This window comes from Saimiri boliviensis, chromosome 10, assembly GCF_048565385.1.
Source record: "Saimiri boliviensis isolate mSaiBol1 chromosome 10, mSaiBol1.pri, whole genome shotgun sequence".
Taxonomy (NCBI): domain Eukaryota; kingdom Metazoa; phylum Chordata; class Mammalia; order Primates; family Cebidae; genus Saimiri; species Saimiri boliviensis.
The window spans coordinates 117387658-117412870 of NC_133458.1; the positions used below are offsets into that span (position 1 = coordinate 117387658).

The 25213-nt window shown below is 39.0% G+C and overlaps 1 protein-coding gene across 2 annotated transcripts in view; it reads left to right on the forward strand.

Moving 5' to 3' along the window:
- Window positions 1-25213, forward strand: part of VPS41 (VPS41 subunit of HOPS complex) — a 186473-nt gene that overhangs the window by 150544 nt on the left and 10716 nt on the right. For both annotated transcript variants that reach the window (XM_003930754.3, XM_074379801.1), the window contains 7 exons: window positions 1386-1523; window positions 9334-9388; window positions 11363-11503; window positions 13029-13165; window positions 23100-23199; window positions 23307-23351; window positions 24826-24905. In XM_003930754.3, the coding sequence (XP_003930803.1) occupies window positions 1386-1523; window positions 9334-9388; window positions 11363-11503; window positions 13029-13165; window positions 23100-23199; window positions 23307-23351; window positions 24826-24905 (696 nt within the window). The remainder of the gene's footprint in view (window positions 1-1385; window positions 1524-9333; window positions 9389-11362; window positions 11504-13028; window positions 13166-23099; window positions 23200-23306; window positions 23352-24825; window positions 24906-25213) is intronic.

Sequence of the window (25213 nt, forward strand, 5' to 3'; positions counted from 1 at the left end):
TTTCTGACCTACTTAACCCACGAGACAGGATTACAGACAGTAGCTCTCTGCATGACAGTGTAGTGCAGTGGTAAAGTGGTGACACTGCCCACACAAAAATCGTTCACCTTCCCTGCCAGGCAATGTATTGTCTCTATAAGTTTGAGTCAGCATTCATGTGACAGAGCCTCCCTGTCCTGTTTGCACTCCGGGATACAGCATCACGTATCCCTGCTCACCCACTGACCCCAGTGCCAGTGGACTGAAAATGGTGGTCATCAGACCTCGGCCTGGCACATGACATGAGTTCAGTCTATTGCTTGTACCTCTCCATTTTCCGTTAGGAAGAGGTTAACAGGAAGCCTGAGGATTGGTTTCTTAAGGTGAATGTGTCCATGGTTAGGCCTCATTGTGACTATATTGAACAGCAATAACAAACATCAGAGCATTTACATACAGTCTTAGCTTCAGGGTGGGCTGGTGTTCTATGTCTGTTATAAACCAATCCACTTGGAAACAGCCACCCAAGGTGTTAATGCACTTTGTGTGATTGGTGATTAAGTCTTCCTGTCTTCAGTAGATTGTGGGGTTTTTGTTTACATTTAATATTAACTGAACATTAAATGTTTTCTGACTTCTGAGTACTGTATTGATAATCGCTGGCAAGGAGAAAGTGAATGACTCATTTCCTCTGAAGTCCATTAACTTTTTTCCAGACAGCTAGGGTAAAGAATCAGTTTTGAAAACTGTTTCAGAACACCTGCATTCTTCTTTATTTTTACTTTGTATTATTGTTTTTGACGTTATTAGTTTAGGCAGCATTTCATTTTAAGACTTGACAAAGAGGAGATGCAGAACGTGTGGGAATTCATTTAGTGCCAGCCACTGGAGTTTTTGAGAACATGTGCTTGCCCCAGGACTCTACCCTCTTTTCTATAAAATATTTTTTATGATCTGGGAAGACTACTGATCTTTTTATCTGTGAGCCAACCAGATAATAATGATGCTATTGACAGTTACTGTCATTAACATTTCGGTAGTGCTTGGTGTATGCCAGGTTGATTGGTTCTGAGTGATTTCGTAATGGCAGCTCATTTAATTGTCACAGTAACTTCGTAACATTTTTGTAGATAGACTGAGTCTCAGAGAGATGAGTGACTTGCCTAAGATCACATAGTTGGTACGTGGCAGAGTCATGTTTTTGGGCCCTTCTAGAGAAAGTATCAGAATCCTTTGCTCTCCCAAAGAGTTTTCCTTTCCACTTCTCCATCACTTAGAGGGTTTTCCTGAAGACTGCTTCTCCTCCAACCGCTCCATGGGAGCTGTTTAGAGGTAAATATAGCAATGTTGCTAGGTATTGCTTTTCTTGTTTTGATGGATCATGGCTTATCTTTTGTTCCTTGTAGTATTTGCATAAGCTTTTCAAGAGAGACCACCATAAGGGGCAGCGTTACCATGAAAAACAGATCAGTCTTTACGCTGAATATGATCGACCAAACTTACTTCCCTTTCTCCGAGATAGTACCCATTGCCCCCTTGAAAAGGTAAGGCACAGACTCCTCCACTTGTACACTTTGGATGAAGAGGTTGTCATTGATGGTAAGTTGTTTGTCATTCTTCTCTTCCTATCTCTGCTCATCCATCTCTGTCCAAGGGGAAGACCTGCTCTCAAAGAAGGAGGTTTTTGCTGGGACATTCTGTTGAATTAGATTAAGATTTTGTTGAAGAGCTGAAGCATTTCTGTGACAGGTTTAATTGGAAGAACAGTTGAATCCAGGGCCTAGGACTTAACCATCAAGCAAAAATGATGTGTTAGGAGTTTCTGTCCGTCTCTCAGGATCAGAGTCAGAGCCTGGAAGGGAGACACAAACTGTCCTAAGCCAGAAGCAGTTGCTTCAGTCAGGAATCAGGTTTGATAAGCCAAGGTCATAGCTTCGGTCCTGCATCCTATCTTTAAGTGTCTAGTCTGTGTGTTTCTATATTTCTCTGGCATCCCACATTCCACTATAATTATCTGCTTACTAGTCTCTCTCTCCTGTAAATTCTTCAAAGATAAGGAATTTGTCTTACTTATTTTGGAAAATCTAGTACCCAGCACACATTGGACATTTACTAAATGTGTGTTGCAGCATGAGTGAGAAGGAATAAATAATACCTACAAGGTCCTAGTTAGAGCTAAACAAGGACTAGCAAGTTTTATGAGAGTGCTCTTTCAAAACAAACTGAAGTACTTAACTGTATATGTGCTGACAACCGGGCAGCCTTAAGGCCAACAGGATTATGTCTCATGGTTCTCGATACCATTGAACACTAACATCTACAAATGTCTGACGACGTTTGGATGGCCAGATACTTTTTAAAAGCTGCGTGGACCAATAAAATAAAAGACATGCTTGACCCATAAGAGATGTGTGCAAAGAAGCTGAATGATAGCACAGTTGATGTACACTTACAGCTTTCATGTTTGCTTCTTTAGCCCATGATGATTAAATGCATTGGAGTTACCGTGAAACAATTTTAGCTCAATGGATTTTTTCAGTCTACAATTAATGAATAAATATCTTGCCTGCCTGTTAACGTATGAAACAACTTATATATATTTGGGGCCCTGTGTTTTCTGAGCACTAAATCTGGAAATTCGTTGTCTTACTCTAAAAGTAAAAACAGACATGACTCTTCTCCCACTACAGGACTTTATAATCTGGCAGTAGAGTGAGAATCTTTTCCTTTGAACAGTGCCTCTTCATTTATTTCTCACTTTTCAAGAAAACGTTGTACACTTGCGGAGAGAATGTGACAGTCTCCTGAAGTCTCAGTTGTCCTCTCAGACAAAGCCTCGCACACGTGGGTGATTGGCAGCCGTTCTCATTCCCGAAGCATAAGGTGCAGAGGTGCTGCCCAGCTTCCAGTAACCTCACATTGCTCGCACACTGTCGCCCATCTGGTTTAAAGTTTTTGGGTCTAATAGTACGTAGTGGAAGATGCCCTGCTCCACCCAGTAGGGAGCAGCAGAACGTGGCAGACCTGCACGTGTTGCTTCGCACACATATGGTCTGCTTAGCACGTCTGTGTAGACCTTGTACAATCATTCTCTCTGGTCCACTGAAAACAACATATTGAATATAAAAGAACTCAGCAGAAGCATAGTAAAATCAATTATATTTTAAACACAGTTGTTTTTAAAAAGCTATCTCATGTGTCCCACTGAAAGAGAATTTTGTGCATGGGTGAGAGATGGTAATGGTGGAAACAGACCATTAGTAATCCATATTTTTAGGACTCCCTAAATGGGTTTTTATATTTCAGGCTACTGAGACTTCTTCGTAAGAGATTATCTCTTTGTTAGGATCTATTGTGGGAAATCTGTATATTTGTAGAAAACGTATCACTCTACCCTATCAGCTACCCAAAGCTGTCTTAAAGGAGATATTCATGACAGTATTACTAACTCAAGATTCTCATTCCTTTTTCCTTAAAAATAAGTTCCGGTTGGGTGTGGTGGCCCACACCTATAATCCCAGCACTTTGGGAAGCTGAGGTGGGAGAATAGCTTCAGGCTAGGAGTTTGCAACCAGCCTGGTGAGCATAGCAAGACTCTGTCTCTATAAAAAATAGCATTAGTCCACTGTAGTGGTACATGCCAGTATTCATAGCTACTAAGGAGGCTGAGGCAGGAGGATGTCTTGAGCCCGAGTTCGAGATTACGGGTAAGCCATGACTGCACCACTGTACTCCAGCCTAGGCAAGAAAGCAAAACTCTTTAAATATATAAAAAAGAATAATAAATAAGAAAGAATTCTGTATATACTTAGTTATCTAAGAAACCCATCTTTTTTATGTTTACATGTGACATGAAAAAGCTATCATATGTACCAATTTATGAATGACAAAGTGGATTTCTCCAATTAAACATATCCCAAGCATGCTAGTGAAGGGCACAGAATACAGGTCTGCGTCTTTTGTGTAAAGAGAGACCCATAGAAAATGTGGTCTCTGTTTCTCCTGAATATGGAATTGAGAACTTTAAAATTCTTTTATATATATATATAAAATTCTTTTTATATATAAAAATATAATTTTTATTGCACTTTAGGTTCTGGGGTACATTGTGCAGATCATGCAGGATTGTTGTATAGGTATATACATGTCAATGTGGTTTGCTGCCTCCATCCCCTGTCAGCTATATCTGGCATTTCTCCCAATGTTATCCCTCCCCAAATGAGAAGTATTTAAGCTTTCTGAGGCGTATTCAGAGTCTGTTTATCCACTATTGTTTATAATTTACCTCTGGCAGAACAACAGTATATCTTTCTAATTTTTGGTTGTCTGCCTTTCCTGGGGATTGGCTGATTGTTGAGAGGAGGTATTTCAGATTGGCAACTGATTGAAATCTTTAGGAATCTAGATCAGCCTTATTGTGAGTTGATTGAAATCCTGCACTCATAGTATTTGGCCCAAAACTTTGGAATGATCCTGACATCACATCTAAAGCCCTAGTTATGGTTATCAAAGGCCAGAGTTCAGGATTTAAAATCACCACCACTCCAAAATTTAAAAATTAGTCATAAACTTTTATGAAATTGTTTGTTCTAAGGGAAATAATGGTTTGTAGGAATTTATAACATCTACAGCAATTTTTAAAGATAATAAAAATTATTTGTATTTCTTTTGTGCTTTATAGTTTATGCTGTGCTTTTCTGTATCTTGTTTCATTTGATCTCTACAAAAGTACAGTTAGGTGGATAAAGTCATTTTATATATGACAAGCCAAGTCTTAGGGAGTTAGAAAAATGCCTAAAGTTGAGAGCTAATAAGTTGAGGGACCAAGGCTTAGAACTTGGATCACTTAACTTTAGGCTCTGTATTTTTTCCACTATGGTGGGAATCATTTTCAGGTTTAAAAAGCTTATTGAAAGAATAACAATAACTAAGGTATTTCCTAGTATTGCAAGAATCATGAAAGATTAGTTTTTTAAACTTAAACTGTCCTATAATTTACAGATGCGGTTATCAGGCACTGGCTTTCATTTTGCAAATCTGATTTGCTTGTGCCTAGAGTGGTTAAAAACAGAGCATCAGTTTTATAGCTTTGGCAAATTTATACCCGAATTTGTGATCACTCTCATATCTAATAGTATTCACAAGGTGGCAGTATTTCTGAATTTGGAAGACTAAAGCTGAGAGATGTCAAGTTTGTAGATTTTCATTAGAGAAATCTAAAGAGAAGATTGAATGAAAGATGACGAGATCAAGGATAGGTAGAAATAATTATTCAATTTACATTTGGTAAGATCGCTATTAGTTACTGTCAGTTTTCTAACTTGATTCTTTACCTTCATACTTAATCAGAAAGAGGAGAATTAAAATACTATTTTTGCATCATTTTTTACTCAATTTCTATTACTCTGACTTTTCACTTTTATTTTCACTGCATTCTCCGTGTGTGTGTCTGTGTATGTGTGTGTATGTGTCTGCTTTAAAAATTTAATCTGGAAACCATCATTCTCATCATACTGGCACAAGAACAGAAAACCAAACACCATGTGTTCTCACTCCTAAGTGGGTGTTGAACAATGAGAACACATGGACACAAGGAGGGGAACATCACACACTGGGGTCTGTTGTGGGGTGGTAGGCTAGAGGAGAGATATAACAGGGGGTGGGGAAATTGGGGAGGGATAACATTGGGAGAAATACCTAATTTAGGTGACGGGGGGATGGAGGCAGCAAACCACCATGGCATGTATATACCTATACCTATTACCTATGTGACAATCCTGCAAGATCTACACATGTGCCCCAGAAGAAAAAAAAAGACTTATTTTCCCTACTCTTTCCTCTAGAGGGCGCACCATTGTCCAGGAACATTCAAGACTCTAAATATTTTCTTTTTATACTTTACTCAAAATTTCTAGAGATTTCTGACATCTGTTTTCTCATTTCTGAGAAGAGGATATTTAAGATCATGTTAGAAACTAGTCACAAAACATCTAAAATTATGTGAAATTGAAATTGCAGAGATGCAAATTATCTTTGAACTTGGTGCTCCTCATCTGCTTGCATTCCATGTAATTCCTGACTTCAGACTTGCCTTCAGGCATTTCTTCCTACATGACTTCCTTTCTGATAGTATATACAGGATCTTGTAGCATCGCTATTCTATGGCATATTCTACAGCAATGGAAATGTTTTATAATCTATCTGTCCAACATCGTAGCCATCAATCACACGTCACAATTGAGTATTTGAAATGTGGCTAGTGCTACCAAAGAGCTGAATTTTAATGTAATTTAATTTTAATCAATGTAGACTTAAATAGAGCAAGTAGTTGCTGTCTTAGATAACTCAGGTGAGGCTTCAAACTGCAAACTCTTTGTGGTTTGAGACTAACATGTTCTTAAGCATTCTCATATGCACAAGAAAAGGGGAAATGGTTCTGTTTGAAACCTGAATAGTATTTTAATGTGTTAAGTGAATTTCCAAGTACAGAATTGGTTCATGGATACATTTTAATAATAAATTATTTTAAGCAGCATAATTACTCATTATTCAGACTATCTTTCTCTCAACATTCTGCTTATTAAGTTATATTACAGTGTTCTGTTTATTTGTGAGTGGCAGTCCCTGTCAACCATAAACTGTCTGTATCTTAACAGCCAGCACAAATCTAGGCACTCATTTGGCTTGTGATTTTTTTGTTTGAATCCCATGTCCTCTGATGTTTTTGCTCTATTTTGCTTAATTATTTAACTTCTTACATATTTTTTTTTATCTCTGCAGTAGTATCACTGTAAGAGAGTGAAGAGTTGGTATGAAAGTTCTTTACATCACTTATAATAATGATTGACAGGCAAGACCATTGAGGAATAGGTAAATCATAATTTTAATCAAAACAAAGGAAGATTTTCTAGGTATTAGCTAAGATTAGATTCCACTGTGAGTGATAAAAATCCTAAAATAATTGTGGCTTAACAGAGCAGCAGTTTTTCCGTCACGTGGAAGTGCTGGTGGAGTGACCCTGCTGAGGGCAACATGCCACAGGGTCAGAAACTATAACTCCTTCCTCTTGTCCCTCCACCTTGGGTGACCTTGACCTCATGACATAAGTTAGTGCCATCCAGCAGCAGACTGTTTCCAGCAATGGATTGGGTGGAAGGACTGCAAATAAGGAAGCCAAGGATTCACACAAGGGCTTCAAAGTAAGGCTCCCAGAAGCCGACACCCTGTGTTTCTTCTTCAGCTTTGTGGGGGACATTAGTCATGTGGCTCCCCTACTGCTAAAGAGGCCAGGAGGTTTTTTTATTTTTATTTTTATTTTTTTACTTTTTAAATTCTAGGCAGTTACATACCCAACTAAGATCTTATTATTTTATGAAGAAATGGGAAAAGAATATTGGGAGGCAACTGTCTCGCCTACCTGATTTTTAAAGAAATCTTGTGAGTTATCAAATTGTTTCCTTCTCATGATGACCTTCAGTTATTCTCATTTCCTTATGTAAACGATGTCTGTACCCGAAAACACCATCTTTGTTTCAGTGCAATTCTAAAGTAAGGTGATGTTGCTTCTTTTTCATAAATATGTATACACACATTCATACAAACACACACACACACAGATAAAAAACATTTACATATATATTTTCTACATTGGTCTCAATGATCATCTTTTTCCTACCCCTTAGCTGGTACTCTGTAGCTAGAGACACTAATTTAAAATATATAGCCTCCAGAACAATTTTAAGTCAAAAATCAAAATACCAAAAGTAGCTCCTGCTGTCCTTTCCCAAGATAGGTCATTGAGCCAAAAGAACTAATTAACTTGAGCTGTTCTTTTTATCTCCATGGTTCTTTTTTTAAAAGAAACAACCTTGGCTGATTGTTTTTAAATGACTACTCTAAATAGGCAGTCCAGTAATCTTCCTCCTGACACCTTTTTTGCTTGCTCGTTTATTTTAAAAATATTTGTTGCATATCTTCTCTGAGCCCAGTATTGTGCAAAGGACAGGGTTTAGAGCACACAGGGTACCAGTGGAGGGAAATTAAATAATTAGCTGAGTAGTTGATTGCAACTCTGATTAAGTTTTGTGAAACCGTGTACAGGGTACAAATGGAGCAAGTGCTTGGGAACTGACCTGATGTGGGGTCCGAGGGAATATTTGTTGGAAGCTATTGCTAAGGATTGTGAGTGGGGGGTGAGGAAAGGATTTCAGGCAAGGGGACACAGTGGAGAGATGAGCAGAGGGAAGTGAAGCTGCACAGAAATTCAGGGCTAGGTTGTGGATCCCTTGTAAGTCATGGTAGAGATTCACAGCCTTAAGTCTGAGTGGAGCAATGCAGTAGCAAGTTTTGTAAGCAGGGTGTAAGATACGGTTTCCCAGGTGACTCATTTATCATACTGCACCTGGTTCAGATGCCACTTCCCCTGTGAAGCCTCTGACAAGAGGACCACACAGTTTCAGTGTCCCTCCTCTGTACACATGGCCCGTTGTCACATCTGTGTCATTCCCTGGACCCTGAGCTCCCAGGGGTGAACTCATACTGCTGATGTTCCTACTAAGCCTCCTCCTTTATTCTCTTCTTAGTTGTCCTTTTACCTGGAAACATCACTAACATTTTTTATTATTGTCATCTTTGTATCTCTCTCTAACCTGACTTCCAGCACCCAGCACACATTATATAGTAAATTTGTCCTGATTAATTTAGAATCAGCATTGTCAATATATAGTATGTATTTTTTTAAAAAACACTAATGGAAATGCTTATCTGCATAGTTGCTTCTTTTTGGATGCTTCTTGATCATCAAAGTGTTTTTTTCCCTTCTCAAGTTTGACAGATCCTTGAGCAGAGCTCTCTTTCGACTCCTGTGAGCTGGCAGTAGAAATATTACCAGTAAATTTATTTATTTATTTATTTATTCATTCATTCATTCATTCATGCAGCATGTATTCTAATTTTCTGAGCATATGGTATGCACAATACTGGGAAAGTTCAACCATGCACAACATTCCTTTCATCCTAATTGAGGGAAACAGCTTAAACAAATGACTACAGATGAAGGAAGCAGTGCTGTAAAGAAACCTAAAGGAGTGTAAAGAGAGAAAGCTTAGTGGGAAAGGCCCATTCTTTTCATTTGGTGGCTTGTTTTCTGCTCTTGTTCATGGAATGTTCTGAGTAGCTTCAAATATGTATTAAATTGTGTAGAGTCCAGTACCTCTCTGAGAGGTAGCTGAGTGCAGCCAGGCTAAGGAGATGCGTTCTTTCTAATCTTTCATGTTTGTAAGTGTAAGTGACTTGATTACTATTTGTCCTTATTTGGTAGCCTATAGTAACATTGTTACCTTGCTTTAATTGAAGGCTCTTGAGATCTGTCAACAGAGAAACTTTGTAGAAGAGACAGTTTATCTTCTGAGTAAGTAGCTTTTATTCATTTTGGTAGCCGTAAACTAAAAAATGGGGTAACAACATGAAGTAAATTGTGTAAGAAAGGACATAGGTTTTAGACACAGAATTTGGGCTATTTTTTTTACAAGAATTTGATAAATGAAAACAGACTTCACAGTACAGTAAAGAAGGAAGAGTTAATAAATGTTGAAATAACATGTTGGTAATGTATAATCAACATACAAAAATTTATCAGTTTATACCTCATAACGTTGATTAAAATAAATTTTAGATGGGTTGTCAAGTTCATTTTTTAAAATTATAATCAGCTTATATTGCCATCATATTGGTAGAAAACAAATAATCAGTTTTTAAAATCACACCCTAAATAACTGGAGGAAATGCAGTTGAATACCATAGTTCTGGAGAAAGGAGAGCTTTTCAATATAATCTAGGTGTCAGTGTTCCTGGTCTTCTGGCTCCTGCCTCCTCATGAGTCACAGTTTTTGTACCGTGCATACCAAGAAACATCAAACTTGTCATCTTTTCACATTCTTCCAAAATGAGCCACCTGCATGAGAGCAATGTGGGTTGCACTGAGGGTTGCGTAATGTAGCATACAACATAACATTCGTATTTAGTATTTCTCCATTGTCACTTTCCTGCCTACCCCAGTAGGGTTTTTCCACTTCACACCTTTTTCTCATACAGCACTCACCCTCACTGGCTTCTTTGCCTCTGTTAAAAAATAATCCAAATCCTCTCTTCCCATTTACGTGTATGCAGATTCACGGGTGCTCAGCCACAGACCCAGAACTATCCAATTATAGCCCCTGCCCTCCTTAGGAGAAGTGCTTTTGGAGCTGCGTTTTGTTACTTCAGCGTGTTCCTGGGGTTCTAATCACAATTTTAAGTAGCTCATCAATTTGCTAATTCCAAACAGTGTTCTCCCCAAGAAATATTTTGGTGGAATAAAGTTTTTTCGTATTGTCTTAGAAGCAGTAGAGGACTTAGAAAGGGACATATAGTCTGATTTTAGCAAAACTTGAAAATCCTGTAAACATTTTAAATAATTAACCACTTTTAGAGACATAACCTGTGGAAATAATATTTGTAAGAAACACAGAATGCTGTGGAAGGGGCATCAAATGGGATATCCTTTCATTCACAAGCCAGCGTTTATTGGTTGATAATGGCCATGTACAGTGAGAAGGATTCAAGATCCTTTACTAGTTCCTGTGCACGCCCAGAGACAAGGGTGACAGCCCACAGCCGGACAGTTGCTGGCCCTCCACTGACTAAGGCTTTCTTATATGTACTGTATTAAATACTCAGGGAAATTTTTAAACTCTTAAAATGCCATAGATCAAAGAGCAAAGTATGTAAAGAAAATTAGCCAATATAAGCATGGTTGAGAAATACTTTCATCTCTTAAGGGTTATTGAAAGGCTTTCCCCTGAACTTGGAAGAGAAGGAAATTAGGTAGCCCTCTGATAATTGAATTTGCAGTGTATCAGAAAAGCAGTATGCACAGCTACCTCATGAGGCAGAATGACTTTCGAGCCTTTAAAAGTCTTAAGTGTATCCGAATGTGAAGGTACTGACCTCCAGAATATATATCTCTACCAGAAGTAAGTCAGAATATGACAGACTGGCTTCAAATTCTCACTGTACTGTTTAGTAGCTGTATGATCTTAGCAAGTTACTAACAGTTCTATTTCCTCTTCTATAAAAGAGGAATGTTAGTAGAACATGCCTCATAGGATTGTTAAATGATGTCATTTATACGAGGCACTTAAATGAGTACTTGGCACAGAGTAAACATCCACTAAATAGGAGATACTTATTTTATTATGTTATAGGCAGTAAATGCTGGTGTCACATGAGAAAATAGCCTTGTCTTAGCTTTCCAACTCTGTAAACAAACTAAGAGATGTGCACTTTCTTTAAAAAATTTTTATGAAAATACCTAAATAAACTCTTTCTTCCATCTTCACTGCAGGCCGAATGGGTAATAGCCGAAGTGCCCTTAAGATGATTATGGAGGAGTTACATGATGTTGATAAAGCAATCGAATTTGCCAAGGAGCAAGACGATGGAGAGCTATGGGAAGATTTGATTTTATATTCCATCGACAAACCACGTAAGCATAAAAGCCATCTATGATTATAACTTTTTTCTCTCAGTGTAGCCAGTTATGTCTGGATTAAAAATCCCATCAAGATACATTGGGTTACAAAAATGGCAGAGTACCTACAGTAAAAATAGGCCAATGTGTTGTAATGATTTCCAGTACTCCTCCTGGAGCCTCTTCAGTTTGCATTACCTGAATGTGATGAAGAACAGACAGGTGGCTACACAGTTTATTAATTGTGTCCCCATGAGCCATATTTTTACCTGCTGCAACCAAATTGAATAAATGTCATCTGAGTTGTGTTGGTGTGATTTTGTTTGTTTGTTTTAGCTTGTATATGGGAGCGTTTATAGTGTAAGTGAATAGACCTTACCAGTCTTTTTTGGAAACATGTAACTGTTCTGGACATTGATGATATTGGATATTTACATTGTAGTAGTTAGCCTCTTTCCTGCCCTATTTTTATCAGTACAGCACCCAGAGTTTGTATTTGTTGGTCCTTAGCTTGACTATTTTCACTGGGTCTTCCATTTTGGAAAGGAAAAAACAAAAGCAATCACCTAACAGAAACCCAGCTCTTTTGAAAATAACTAACAGTAGTGACGTGAAATTTCCTCTTTCTTTTTTTTTTTTTTAAGTTTGGTAGGAAGTCTTTATGTTCATGTAACTACCTTAATCTGAAATCGACTTTAATGCCGATCCTTTTGGCAATAGAAGGAATCTCATTTGTAACTAGCAAGATGAAGTAGTAGTTTAAGGATCTCAAGAGGCAAAGTGATGTGACAGAACACATCATAAACTTGAGGCTGGCCTGAATTTGAATTTGGGCACATGACTTATTAGCTGTGTGAACCTGGAAGAATTAAACACCCCATTTCCCTTGCCTGTAAAATGGAGACACAACATTCCTACCTTGCACAGTGTTTGAGGAAAGCCATAGTCAAATACTTTGCACGGTATTTGAGGAAAGTCAGTGGAATACCTTACATCAGGTGTCCCCAAACTACGGCCCATGGGCCGCATGCGGCCCCCTGAGGCCATTTATCCGGCCCCCCGCCGCACTTCAGTAAGGGGCATCTCTTTCATTGGCGGTCAGTGAGAGGAGCACAGTATGTGGCGGCCCTCCAACGGTCTGAGGGACAGTGAACTGGCCCCCTGTGTAAAATGTTTGGGGACGCCTGCCTTACATGATATTTGAGGAAAGCCTGAGCCATAGTCAGTTGTCAATAAATATTAGTTGCAGCCATTTGATGCTGAAAATTGTATTTTGAAGGCAAGTTATTATTTGTTCAATTGTTTTAAAGCAGTTATTTACATTCTCCTTTCTGTCTTAAGGAGCATTAGTTCTTGGAAGTTTAGAAGATTAATTCTTAAGAGTTTAGAAACTCAAGTGGTTTTAACACTTACATTGAATGAAATAATTTTTTCTTCAAATTACTTTTGGTCTAAAATTGCATTATGTGCAAATTATGTGCAAATAAAATTGCATTATAATGTTGCTTATATGTTCATTGTTCTTTGTGGTCTTTTGTAGCATTTATTACTGGCTTGTTAAACAACATCGGCACACATGTTGACCCAATTCTACTTATTCACCGTATTAAGGAAGGAATGGAGATTCCCAATTTGAGAGATTCCTTGGTTAAAATTCTGCAGGACTACAATTTGCAAGTAAGTATCCTTTCTTGGACAAATAGGCATGCTGAATGAGTTGACTTAGTACTGTTTAAATATTTCTGGGGTCTATATTAGGTATCAGTTAAAAGCTTTTGATATTATAGTTACATTTTATTTAGGCCCATATATTTAGAAAACTGTTCAAATAGAGTAATCAGAAATGTCACCTTTAAAATTGTGTTGTCCAGCAATACCTTAAAGGCCTTAAGAAGGCTGTTTGATTCTTTAACCATCTCCAGTTTCACTTGTTTTTGAGCAGACGTTCTTACATTTGTATGGTTAATATAACATGGAATTGAGGCGAGTATGAAAATAGTTATAGTGGCTGTTAGATTGAGCCACCCCAACATTTTTAGGGAGAATAAATATTGTGTCCATTTAGGGGAATTAACAAAAATGTTTTTCAATAAGGTAATAATTTTTCTTGAAGCCATTCAGTAATCTGTTGCTTGAAAGGTGTTAAAATGTAGGATTTTATTTAGTCTTTTGTTTTCTAGAATAGTGCAAATTTATTATTCTTGTTAAGTCAGAATTTGTGATGAGAACAGTGGAACTCATTATTTTCATATAAATGATGCTAATTACAAAGCAACTTAATCTTTTCCTTAAAAAAACTCTAGCACTTACTATTTTTCAGAATGCTGGTAGCTTCTATAGAACTTGAATTAAAACATGTTCTTAAAAATTCAGACTGTTGTTCTTCCTCTAATTTACTTGAAAATGAGTTTTTGTTAGTTATGGATGAGATTGCTTTCCTACAAACAATTTTTGCAGGTAAAGGCAAAAGAGAAGGCTATAAGCTGAGGAGCATTATGATGTGATATCTCTTGGGCCAGGATTCACCATGCAGGTTGCAAAGTAGTGGTCTGCCTGCACTCAGGGGTGACAGCCTTAAGTAAGAGGCAGGGTGGAAAGGAGAAGATTTTGTGGGAAGATTGATAGTATCAAAAACAGATATAAGAGATGAAAGGGAGGTCAGAGCTGCAGGGACAAGAGGTTGTGCCAGATAGTATGACATCATTAGTATTTCTGAAGCAGAGTCATGGTGTATACATGTTCAAAAAGTGGGATGATGGTAAAGGTCGTTTGTGTAGAATTAGTGGAGAAACTGAGGCCATAGCCTTTGCTGAGTCATCCTAATGGACATGAAGGCCAGGAGGAAGAAGCGAGGTGCCCTAAGCCAGGCTCCAGCTTCTTACTGCACAGTCCACAGGAGACAGTGGTATTACTGGGCAACACAGCTTTAAAAGTGAAGAAGTTTAAAAATAGGGGTAGGGGTCTGAGAGATCGTGGAGCCTTCACTCAGGATAGCTTTGTGGGAAATTGGGTTCATCGGAGAGAAATTGGTATTCAGGTGAGCCAAAGAAGTAGATTACCTATTCCGCAAAAAGCATAACGATATACAGTCGTATATTTCCAGTGGGATTTGGAGGTTTGCAGATGACTCAGAAGAAAAGTCATTGGAAGGAGAATGAGAAAAGCAAGAAGGAAATAAGAATATGGGAATGGGTTAATAGGCAAAGAGAGGTGAGGTGAGGAGCTGGCCTTTTATGCCGTGCCCTAGGAATCCGGATAGGTAACATCCCTGCCTGGGGAAGTCTCTAATTTTGAAGGTTGGAATTGGGCTTTGGTGAAAGTGGTTTCAGTGTCAGACTTTATAAGCATCTGAGTGTGAGTGAGCTTGATAATGACCTGTACTTTATTGGCCCTTACCAACCCTAAGCATGCCAGGATATGCTCCAGGTTTCAAATCCACATTTGACGAGAAGTCATTTAGGTATCTCTGAACAACCCGCCACCAAGGGAAGTAGTAAATAATTATCCCTCCGCATTTTAGCTGTCGTGCAAGCTTGGCCTCCAGATTAAAGGTTGTGCCTTTCTTTTTCCCCAGCCTCCACAGTGACTGCAAAACCACGTAGTGCAACCCTCTGATTAGGTTATTCTTCCCGAGAACCAAGCTCATCGGCACCACTGTGGTCTCCCTGTTCATTCATTTTTTTATAAATTTGCATCACTCTGAGTCATCTGGAAATAAAAAATGAAATTATTATTAGATGCAAAATGAATGCCTAACATAAAAATATCAACTAAAGCAGCTGCTAAATCAATATTTTATTTTCTTAATTAGAGCTTTTCCTTAAGATGTGTAAGTACATAGTTTGGTAATGTGTTAAGGAGATTCAGAATTATTTAGCCAGTGGGCTCAAAAAAGATGTGGTTACCTATAATCCTCCAACCAAGGAGTGGTTTCTTAGAGGGTGAGGGAGAGAGAAACAAGGAAGACAGCAGAACCTGCAGAAACTGCTGCATCTGAAGTCCCCACTGGAGCACAGGGATCTTGTTCGAGAATCCAGACAGAAAATGCTCTCCTGGGGCAGGTTGTTCAAAGAATTCTAGGCATTATTTTTCACTCATAGATAGAGAAGGAGTTTAAAATATTTTACTGCTCTTTTACATATTAATTTGTTTTCTTTCTCTAGGCAACCTATTTGAGTTCATTGTAAAAATAGCTTAAATCAATCCAGAAAGCATTTTGCAATTTCCAGAAGGGTTTCCCGGGCATGTTTTTATTTTATTCTTTTGTTTTTGTGTTACATAAAACTATGTTGTTTTTCACATACTCTCACGTAGCAAAATAAAAAATTAGCAACCCGTTCAATCTCAAAATTTGGGGGAAATTTTGCATGTTTGTCAATTTCCAAGAAGAATCTGGAACCAACTGTGTGTGTTTGATGGAGTCGGGTAGGACAGTGACCCCAGGGGACATCAAGAACCATTCAGTGATAGAGCGATCAGTAGTCAGATGTGGGGAAATGTTCTCATGGGGCTTCTCAACACCTTTTCTTGTTCGTATGCATTGGGAGTCTCTAAAGGGAGATTCACAGTCAGAGTATACATTTAAAACTTACGTGGTCACTGCTTTGGGAGATCATTCATTAGCTAGTTGTTAATTGGAAAAGGGGGTCAGAGAATGTTGTGGGAAAAACTTGAATAACTCTTCTGCTTTTAGTTTCACGGTTTCTAAAATGTAACAGCTCTCTTCAGCTGAAGGTTAGCATCATTAGGTGTGTTAGACACCTATGACATAGTTTAAGTTAAGGAAATAGTATAATCAACTACGTTAGCAGCATTTAATTTCTTTAACTTACTCTGTGTTTTTATGCCTGGTTACCTTGTTACCTTGTCCGTGTGATCACTGTACAAACCTTAAAAGCTTCATGAAGTCAGTAAGATGCAAGTAGCATGTATTGCACTTCATAAACTTTAAATGTTTCTAGGCCTGATTTCAAGGACAAATAGCACTATTTTGATATAAATTACTTCCAAAACAATACAGTATCAGTGATACATCAGGTTTTACAGTAGATGACCAGTTTCCAAATGTGTTTATGCTATAAATGCTAATGTTTTTATATTTTCCATTTTTAAAAGGTTATATTCTTAGCATTTATTTATTTAGCCTTTACATCCATTTTTGTAGTTGGAGACTTTTTTTCCCTTGAGAATTTCAGCATCTTTGTTCTTAAACACTTCTTTTGACGGTTTTATTTGACAGACATTTTGTCTTCACAACAGTTCTGTTGGAACTATCATCTTTGTTTTACAGATGAGAAAACTGACTCAGAAAAGTTAAATGATGGTGCCCATCTGGGAAGGTGATTAACTGGGTTTGAACGCAGATCCTGTGACTAAATCTCATGCCTTTTTTTTTGATCCATGACTACATTAGCTTTTACAGCCTCAAGTAGTCTTTAAAAATCTGCTAATTAGAGTGGGGTCTTAGTTTTTTTTCATTATGGGTAGCACTTCTTGGGAAAAGAAAATAGCAAGCATGTTTTAATTTGCTTCTAAAGAGGTATTGTGGTACAGTGGAAATCCAACTAGGCTAAGCCTCCTGAGTCCCTGGTGTGAGTCTGACTCTTAAGTAAAGTAGCAGATGATCCTGAACACATCCTTGGACCTCTGTTTTCCTCAGAAAAATAAAGGGAGCAGGGGCTTGATTAAACCTCCATGTTAGATGCCGTAGGGGCTACAGACATTCCTAAGGCTAACAGGATCTAAGGCATTAGGTACAAAGCTGAATTGCCTTCAGGCCAACACCTGCCTCGTTAGGTTCCTCTACGTTTCTGTCTGGAGCAGGATGTTCAGCTTTGGGCACTGGTTTGGGTCTCCTGATTACAAAAATTTCAAAGATCACTCCAGAAACCTGTGACTTAGCCTTTGCAAGATGAACACAGCACTCAGTCCACTGTGATGGAAACTTCTCTGATTTGTGTTACTGTGGTGATTGGCCCCCGTATTTGTATCGGTTTAGGCTTGGCAGAATCATGCCGTGTGGTTCTTCCAGCAGGCCCTCGCCCCTGCTTTGCAGATGAAGAAGTTGAGTCTAGAAGATGTTGCGTGATTTGCCCATGTCATGCAGTAGAGCTGGGATTCCAAGCCCGTGTAGTTGGTGCTGCTCTACCTCCTACAATTTCGCAGTTTTATGTTTTCTTTTCATGGGTAATGCTTGTCATTACTCTCACTTTTGATTTATATTTTATTTTGTCTGTATCTTTGACCAGGACTAGGGTTGTGAAGTTGTGCTTTTATTTTATTTTTTCAAAGATAGATAATTCTCTCCCCAGCTACCAGTCTAAGAGAGACATTGCCCAACCTCCTCTTCCACCAACTTTCAAAGTGGTGTGAATGTGGAATCCCTGGATATTGAAAATAAGGCCAACTCACCTGATGAGGGAGGGAAAATCCACCCTGTACTGTTCTTTTCCTTGAGATAGAAGCTTTGTAGATGAGATTTGCCATTCCCTTTAATTAGGTGTAACTATTTATGAATGCTTTTGTTTTTATCCATTTATAAGACAAGTATGTGCTGAAACTTTTTGGTGCTCACACTTTCAGTTTTATAATTATGACAGTCATCCTCCTTTCTACTGTAGCAGTGTCTGTGAAGCTCTTTGTGTGTGCCTTGTGATACTTCTTTCATGTTACCTCTTTGATAAAAATGGACTATTTACATAGTGGTGTTGTGTGGCCTGCCACATCACATCCTGTGTATCTGTCACTGCTGGGTCCATTTGGTCTCTGGAGATGCATTCATTGTATGGGCAGTTTATACCAGAGTCACACACAGAATTGGCATGGAAGATAAATAGGCAGCTCTTGTCTTTTAAAGAGCAGTGAATGTGGTATTTCCAGACCTGGACTCCAGTTCTGGCTTTGCCATTAACAAGCCTGTTGATCTTTGGTAAGGCATTTCAGCTTTCTGGAGCTCAGTTTCCCAATTAGATTAAGCCAGTGTTTGTCAAACCTGGCTGCACACCAGAATTGTCCGAATTCTTGTATAAGTTATATAGTTTCAGGCACCCAGCCCAGATCTGCTGAATGAGATTCTCTTGGGAAGGACCAGGGAACCTATCCTTAAACCACTTTGATATTTCTTACACATCTCATGTGGCGCTAGTCTATGTATTGAAATTTGGGAATCTTGAGATTAGATGATCTCTAAAATATCTTTCATTTCTAAAATTCTTAACATCATATAAATATGTCTTTACATATTGAATACAGCTGCATATTTAATGTTAACTTAATATTTTAATGTAAGTCTTACAATTTATTTTGGAACCTAATAAAACAGCTTAGATTTTTAGGTATAATTGGTTTTTATTTTAATGTTTTCTTCTTTTGCCTCAAAATGACGTTTATTTAAATTAAAAATATGATAAATTGTCCATCTCTTGGCTCCCTTCCCTCCCCTGCCGTGTTCCTCCCAACTGTCCCCTGGATTGAAACCTGGCTGGGGCGGGGTAGCAGGACAGCTCCTCTCAAATGAAGTCAGCGACACTGATGGGTGTCTCCTTAATGGAGGGGCTGACAGAGGACTTAATGTCTCATGGAATAGTTGTTTTTAAAATGCCTCATCCTTGATGACTTATGAACACATTTATTCAAATGAGTATCTCCTGTGTCAGACAGTATGTTATGTGCTAACAGGGCCTCCACATGTGGTCTCACAGATGTGGAGATGAGCAAGATGCAGCCCTTTGTTCATGTAGCTCATGATCTGAATGAATGTTTCTGGGAGAAGTCAATGCCATTTTGTTAAACTATGCGCACCATACACATAGGCACATAGACATACACATGTTAACATGTACACGCACAGAAACACACACATGTACACACACACACCTCATCCAGTCTGGTAAACTGATTCCAGAAATCTCCATGCCTACCAAAGTTATTTTCCCAGATTTGCATTTGCTGTAGTCCCCATAGTTGTCTATTTCCTGTATCTCTGCTTTGCCATTCAGATGGGGTAAGAGGAAATAATGGCTTCTTTCTTACCTTTTTTTGGGCCTACATGGGTTTCTTCTTGACTTTCAGTATAGAAGCTGAAATATTAACAGATGTGTTAAATCTAGCTGGTAGGGACTTGGGTCTTTTCTTTGCAGTTTGTTTTTTTTTTTAAGTATTCATGTTTTAAAAAGAAAAATAGCACAAAGTAATGAAAGATAGTGCTCAGAGCAAGAGCAGCAGTGATCAGTGCCATTCCAGTCATTGAAAGCTGAATAACAGAAGAGAGTGCAAGTGCCTTAAGTGTGTAAAGGGCATCACATTTGCAAGTTGGAAGGGAGATGGGGAGAAGGGAGCCTATGGCTGGAAAGATAGACTGGGTAAGATGACCTTGAAAGATGGTAGTCATCCAAAACCATGAGTGTGAAGGTCAAAAAGGGGTGAGGATGACTTGCTTACCCCAACTGCTGTGGCATCTCACTTTCGGCCATCAGTGTCTTTATAAAAAAAGACACTCATGGGAAATTCCAAATATGAACTTCTGAGGGTAAAATGGGTGTGAACAACAACAGCACACTTTCATGAGTGACTGATGGAGTTGCTACTAGGAATCCATAGTCAGCATTTCGCCTTGTCGTACGTCTGATGTTGAAAGCAATACCTCTAGATTGTAATACATTATAATCTTGTGCTGTCTTCTTTCACTTATCACCTTTAATTGCCTTTGGATTATTACAGATGTTACAGAATTAATGATTGCATTCTACAGAGGATAGTTTCATATTTTGAAATACCTGCCTGGGATCATATAACTGAAACTTAAAATGTTTTCCCGTTTTTCTGATTTGAAGCCTTGGATTTTGGCCAAATGAAGTAGGACCTAACAGTAAGCTGTATTTGTGTCCTTTCCCCTCTCCTGGCTGTTTGCCCCGAATAATGAGTTTTCCTAGAAAATGCTTTCGGCAGGCAGACAGATTGTACCTGTTTAGAAGAATATAATCCTGCTGATGAGATGGTTCCTTCTTGGTTTGCATATATTGCTGTTTCCTTTTGTACCTTGCAGATACAGTGGCCTCCATCTGGACTGCTGCCTGTGCCCTTCTCCTATATTATTCATGCCATGGGCCTGGAGCACCCACTAAGAGTCAGAGCCATTTCTTTTTGAACTGTTTTATCTGAGATGTTGTGACTGACTCTAATACTCTTAAGTTTTTTATTGTTGTCTTGGAGGCTAAGCACCTTTATATGTTTGCTTCTAAATTTACTTAAAGTTTTCTGACATCAATATTTCTTAGCTATCTTTCTTACTGTATTTGTTATTTTTCTCTTCTACCTGAATGTTTTAATGCAGTCTATTAACATTTTAATATCTTTAAAAAAAATTTTTTTAATGATTCCTAGTAGAATTTTAAAGAATAAAGCTTCATAGGCAGTTTCTCAATTAATATAGGAATACTAAAATCATGTAATTTATTGTTCTTCAATACTAGAAATGGCAGGCATAGAGCGTTAATCTAGATATTAGTTCTGTTTTCCTGAATATTGATTTGTCTTTGTATTATTAGGGGAAAAAGGCTTTTGACTAGATTCACCCAAAGCCAGTGCTTGTTGGGATTTTCAGAGGAACACATGGATCACGGAGGATAGAGGGCCACGGTTTGTGGCTCCCTTACTTTTCTTCCCCAGTGGCATGAATTTAAAACTTACAAAAGCAAAATGCCCATTTAGGTTGTCGAGTTGAGAGTGACTTCAGTATGAAGAAAACCAAAGTGTCCCCTCTAAATAATAGCACTTGCCACTGAAAGACACATCCTTCTCAGCCTTGAAGCTGGACTGTGGTAAGACAGTGCTATCTTTTCTGTGAATTTCTGTGATGTGATATGTGTAACTGCACATAACTACATATGGTAAGATACATAGGACCTGAAAGTAGAAACCACAGGCACAGCCCCAGAGTGTGTTTGTCCTTCAGGCCTTGAGTTTCTTCCTCTGAAAAAGACAGCAACAAGTTCTGGTTAAAAAATAATAATAATAATGGCCAGGTGCAGTGGCTCACACCTGTAATCCCAGCACTTTGGGAGGCTGAGGTGAGCAGATCACGAGGTCAAGAGATCGAGACCATCCTGGCCTACATGGTGAAACTCTGTCTCTACTAAAACTACAAAAATTAGCTGGGCGTGGTGACTACAGTCCCACCTACTGGGGAGGCTGAGGCAGGAGAGTTGTTTGAATCTGGGTGGCGAAGGTTGCAGTGAGCCGAGATCATGCCACCGCACTCCAGCCTGGCAACAGAGTGAGACTCCGTTTCAAATAATAAATAAAATGACACCTGACTTATGCACACCTCCTGGGGCCTCTCTCAGTTTCCTACTAATACCTAAGAAAACCCAGCAAAGGGTGGACATTCACACTGTGCCCCACAGACTGAGTATGAAAGATTAAAGGTCACCTGCCCCTGCTGCGTCCCCACCTAAACGCAGGAGAGGATCTTGGTCCCCATTGTGCCTCCACTTCTGAAATACAACATTGGTATCAGCCAGAAATCGGCAACATCCCTTCACTGTGTGCTTTTGACTTCTGAGGCTGCTAAAGCATTGTGATGTCTCTTGTCATTCACCAGGCAGGAAGTGGGGGGAAATACTAAAAAGCCTACAGAGGAATAAGAAAAGTGTGTCAAGAAACAAAGGCTACAATGCTGGGATGAAGAATAAGAAAAGGAATCTTGTGACAGAATATTAGTATCAGTGGTCATTTTTCAATTGTCAGAGCTCCAAGGAGTCACCAAATTCGAAGTTTATATAGTCGGTTTATAACACACACACACACACACACACACACACACACATTCATAGCACTGTGCTCAATGGTTTGGATTGGATTTGGAAAGTAAAAGTCAGGTTGCAGCCTGGAGGGGATGTAGGATAGAGATTACATCTGTTTAGTTTATTGTCTGTACCCAGCACCCTGTATGTGGTAGAGACCCAGTACTTATTTGTACAGTAAATAGATGAATTTGTGAAATAAATGGATGATCTGGGTAAAGATCTGGAGAATGTAGTGAACACATGATGTGGGAGCCAAACTCTGCCTGAGAGAATCTGTTTAAGAAATCCCTCTAAAGTAACAATAGGGCTAGTTAATGTAGGTCAGGTGTCCCCAAACTTTTTACACAGGGGGCCAGTTCACTGTCCCTCAGACCGTTGGAGGGCCACCACATACTGTGCTCCTCTCACTGACCACCAATGAAAGAGGTGCCCCTTCCTGAAGTGCGGCGGGGGGCCGGATAAATGGCCTCAGGGAGCCGCATGTGGCCCGCGGGCCGTAGTTTGGGGACGCCTGATATAGGGCCTTCTTTGTCAGACTTCAGAATTTATTTTTAAATATACAAATGCTACAGGAGCCAGTGTATGGTTGGAAGAAATGATGCACAGAGTAATGAGTGGATCCTGGCTGGCCAGGTCAGCCTAGCAGTGGTTTGGCGGGAATAGGGTAGTGAGAGCAAGAGAACCAGTGAGTGCATCTTTAGAGTATTTCAAGCATGGCAGCTTTTGGAATAGCCGGTAGAGTGTCCCTTCACTTCTCAGATTTGAGTGTATTTAAGGTGGCTTTTCTTTTAACATGTGTGCATTAGATTCTGCTTCGAGAAGGCTGCAAGAAGATTCTCGTAGCTGACTCTTTGTCCTTACTGAAGAAAATGCACCGAACTCAAATGAAAGGCGTTCTTGTTGATGGTGGGTAAAATTGAAATAATCACATAGAACCGCAGGCCCTGCTTTCAGAAATGGTCGAGCGGATATAAACAGGGTATAATTCAAAGTGTGTGTGTGTTTTCTTACAGAGGAGAACATCTGTGAGTCATGCCTTTCTCCTATTCTTCCATCAGGTAAGAAGATTTCCCCCAAAAATGTCCCAAATATGTGTTTGAATGATGAGTGGAATCAAAATTTTGGAATTAGCCAACTACTGCTTATAAAAGTATATAACTTTCAGAATGACCCAGTGGAGGGAAGTGTTAGGGCTCACATCCCGCTCAGTGGAATGCTGGTGTAGCCATTGCTTAGAGCTGAGTTTCTCAAGCTTTAGGGTTAGTCAGCATTACCCAGTAGGCTTGTTGGAACCCAGATCACTGGCCCAGTCAGACTCCCTCAAGTCTGTGGTTCCACACTTCCAGGGCAGGATTTGAGAATGTACATTTCTAACAAGTTCCCAGGTAATGTTGATGCCACTGATTCAGGGGCCATTCTTTTAGAACTGCTAGTCTAGGGTAAAACAAAATGAAAACTAACCATCAGTATGTAAATTTCAAGGTAGAAGAACCATGTACGTGTCTAGGGAAAAAGAATTTATAGGTAGCATTCCCTTTTCTTTACTCTTTTTATCTACTATATGGTTCTACATGCCCAAGTCATCGCACATTTCAATAGAAACAATATATATGTATCTCCATCTGTAATGAAAAGCCCCTTCTTAAGGTTTATTATGACATGAGAAATTTGCATAATTCAAAAGCAGAAATTCACAAAGCATCATTGTCAGGATGCTAACAAGTGCTTTTGAAATATAAATTCAGCATAACAAAATACTAAAAGACTTACATGGCCTCATGTTTACTTAGCATTAAAGGATTATTTCATGGGGCAGTGCATGAGAAGTTGTTCTATTAGGTTCTTTTCTAGAGGAAATAGATTTGGATTTTTGAGTGCTTCTGTTAACTGCAGTGGGCTCAGGTGAAGAAGTGAGCTTCCATAGCATTTCAGGCAGTGTTTCAGCAAAAAGGAACCACATGCATTCCCATTCTGCAGTTAGATTAAATTCCAAGTGTAATCTGCTGATGACACTAAATCTTACCAAAAATAAGCTGGCCACACAGAGCAGGAACAGATGAGATTTGCCCAAGCAGAAGTACAGTAAAATGCAAGGTCACAGCCTGGGCCTTTAAGCCAGGTCTGCCTCTGAAGTCAGTGTGTAGTCTTGGCAGAGGTAGCAGGTGGACTGGGAAAGCATTTTTATGAAGCCACAGACTCAACTTCAGCTGTGGTATGTAATGATTATAGGGGTTAGGGGCGCATAGACACATACACGTGCTGGTTTTCAAGATAAGTATTACTGCAGTTGTCCTCAATGTAGTCTTGGTAACTGACATAGAAGCTAAGCAAGTGAATCAGGTAGCAACATGATTGTAATACCTGTTTTGTGTTTGATCATACCACCCCTCAGGAATGCTTTTGTAAATAAGCCACTCTCTAAGGCAGCTTATTGCTGGAAAATTAAAGTGCAACTGGACTCTCAGTCAGGATTAGTCTAAAATCATCTTGCTTGTTGCATTGAGTTCTCCTTTCTTCTGCCTTCCTCACCAGATGCAGCTAAGCCCTTCAGCGTGGTCGTCTTCCATTGCCGGCATATGTTCCACAAGGAGTGCCTGCCCATGCCCAGCATGGTGAGTTGGCAGCTTGGCACCTATCAACTAGAGGGAAATTAACACAATTAGAGGAATGTGCTCAAAACTATAACCCATCATCCTTATGGCTCCATGAGTTAAAAAAAAAATTTTATAGATTCATATCACATAGTAGAAATTAATCTAGTTTTCAAATGCAAAAATATTTAGAAATGCTTTGTATACTATAGTAAACATAAAACCATACCCATTTGAAGGAATTTATTCAAGCCAAATTAACAGCTGTGATGCTGTTAATTTGGTGATGAGCAACAACAGTAGAGAGCCATTGTGTATGTGATGTGTTT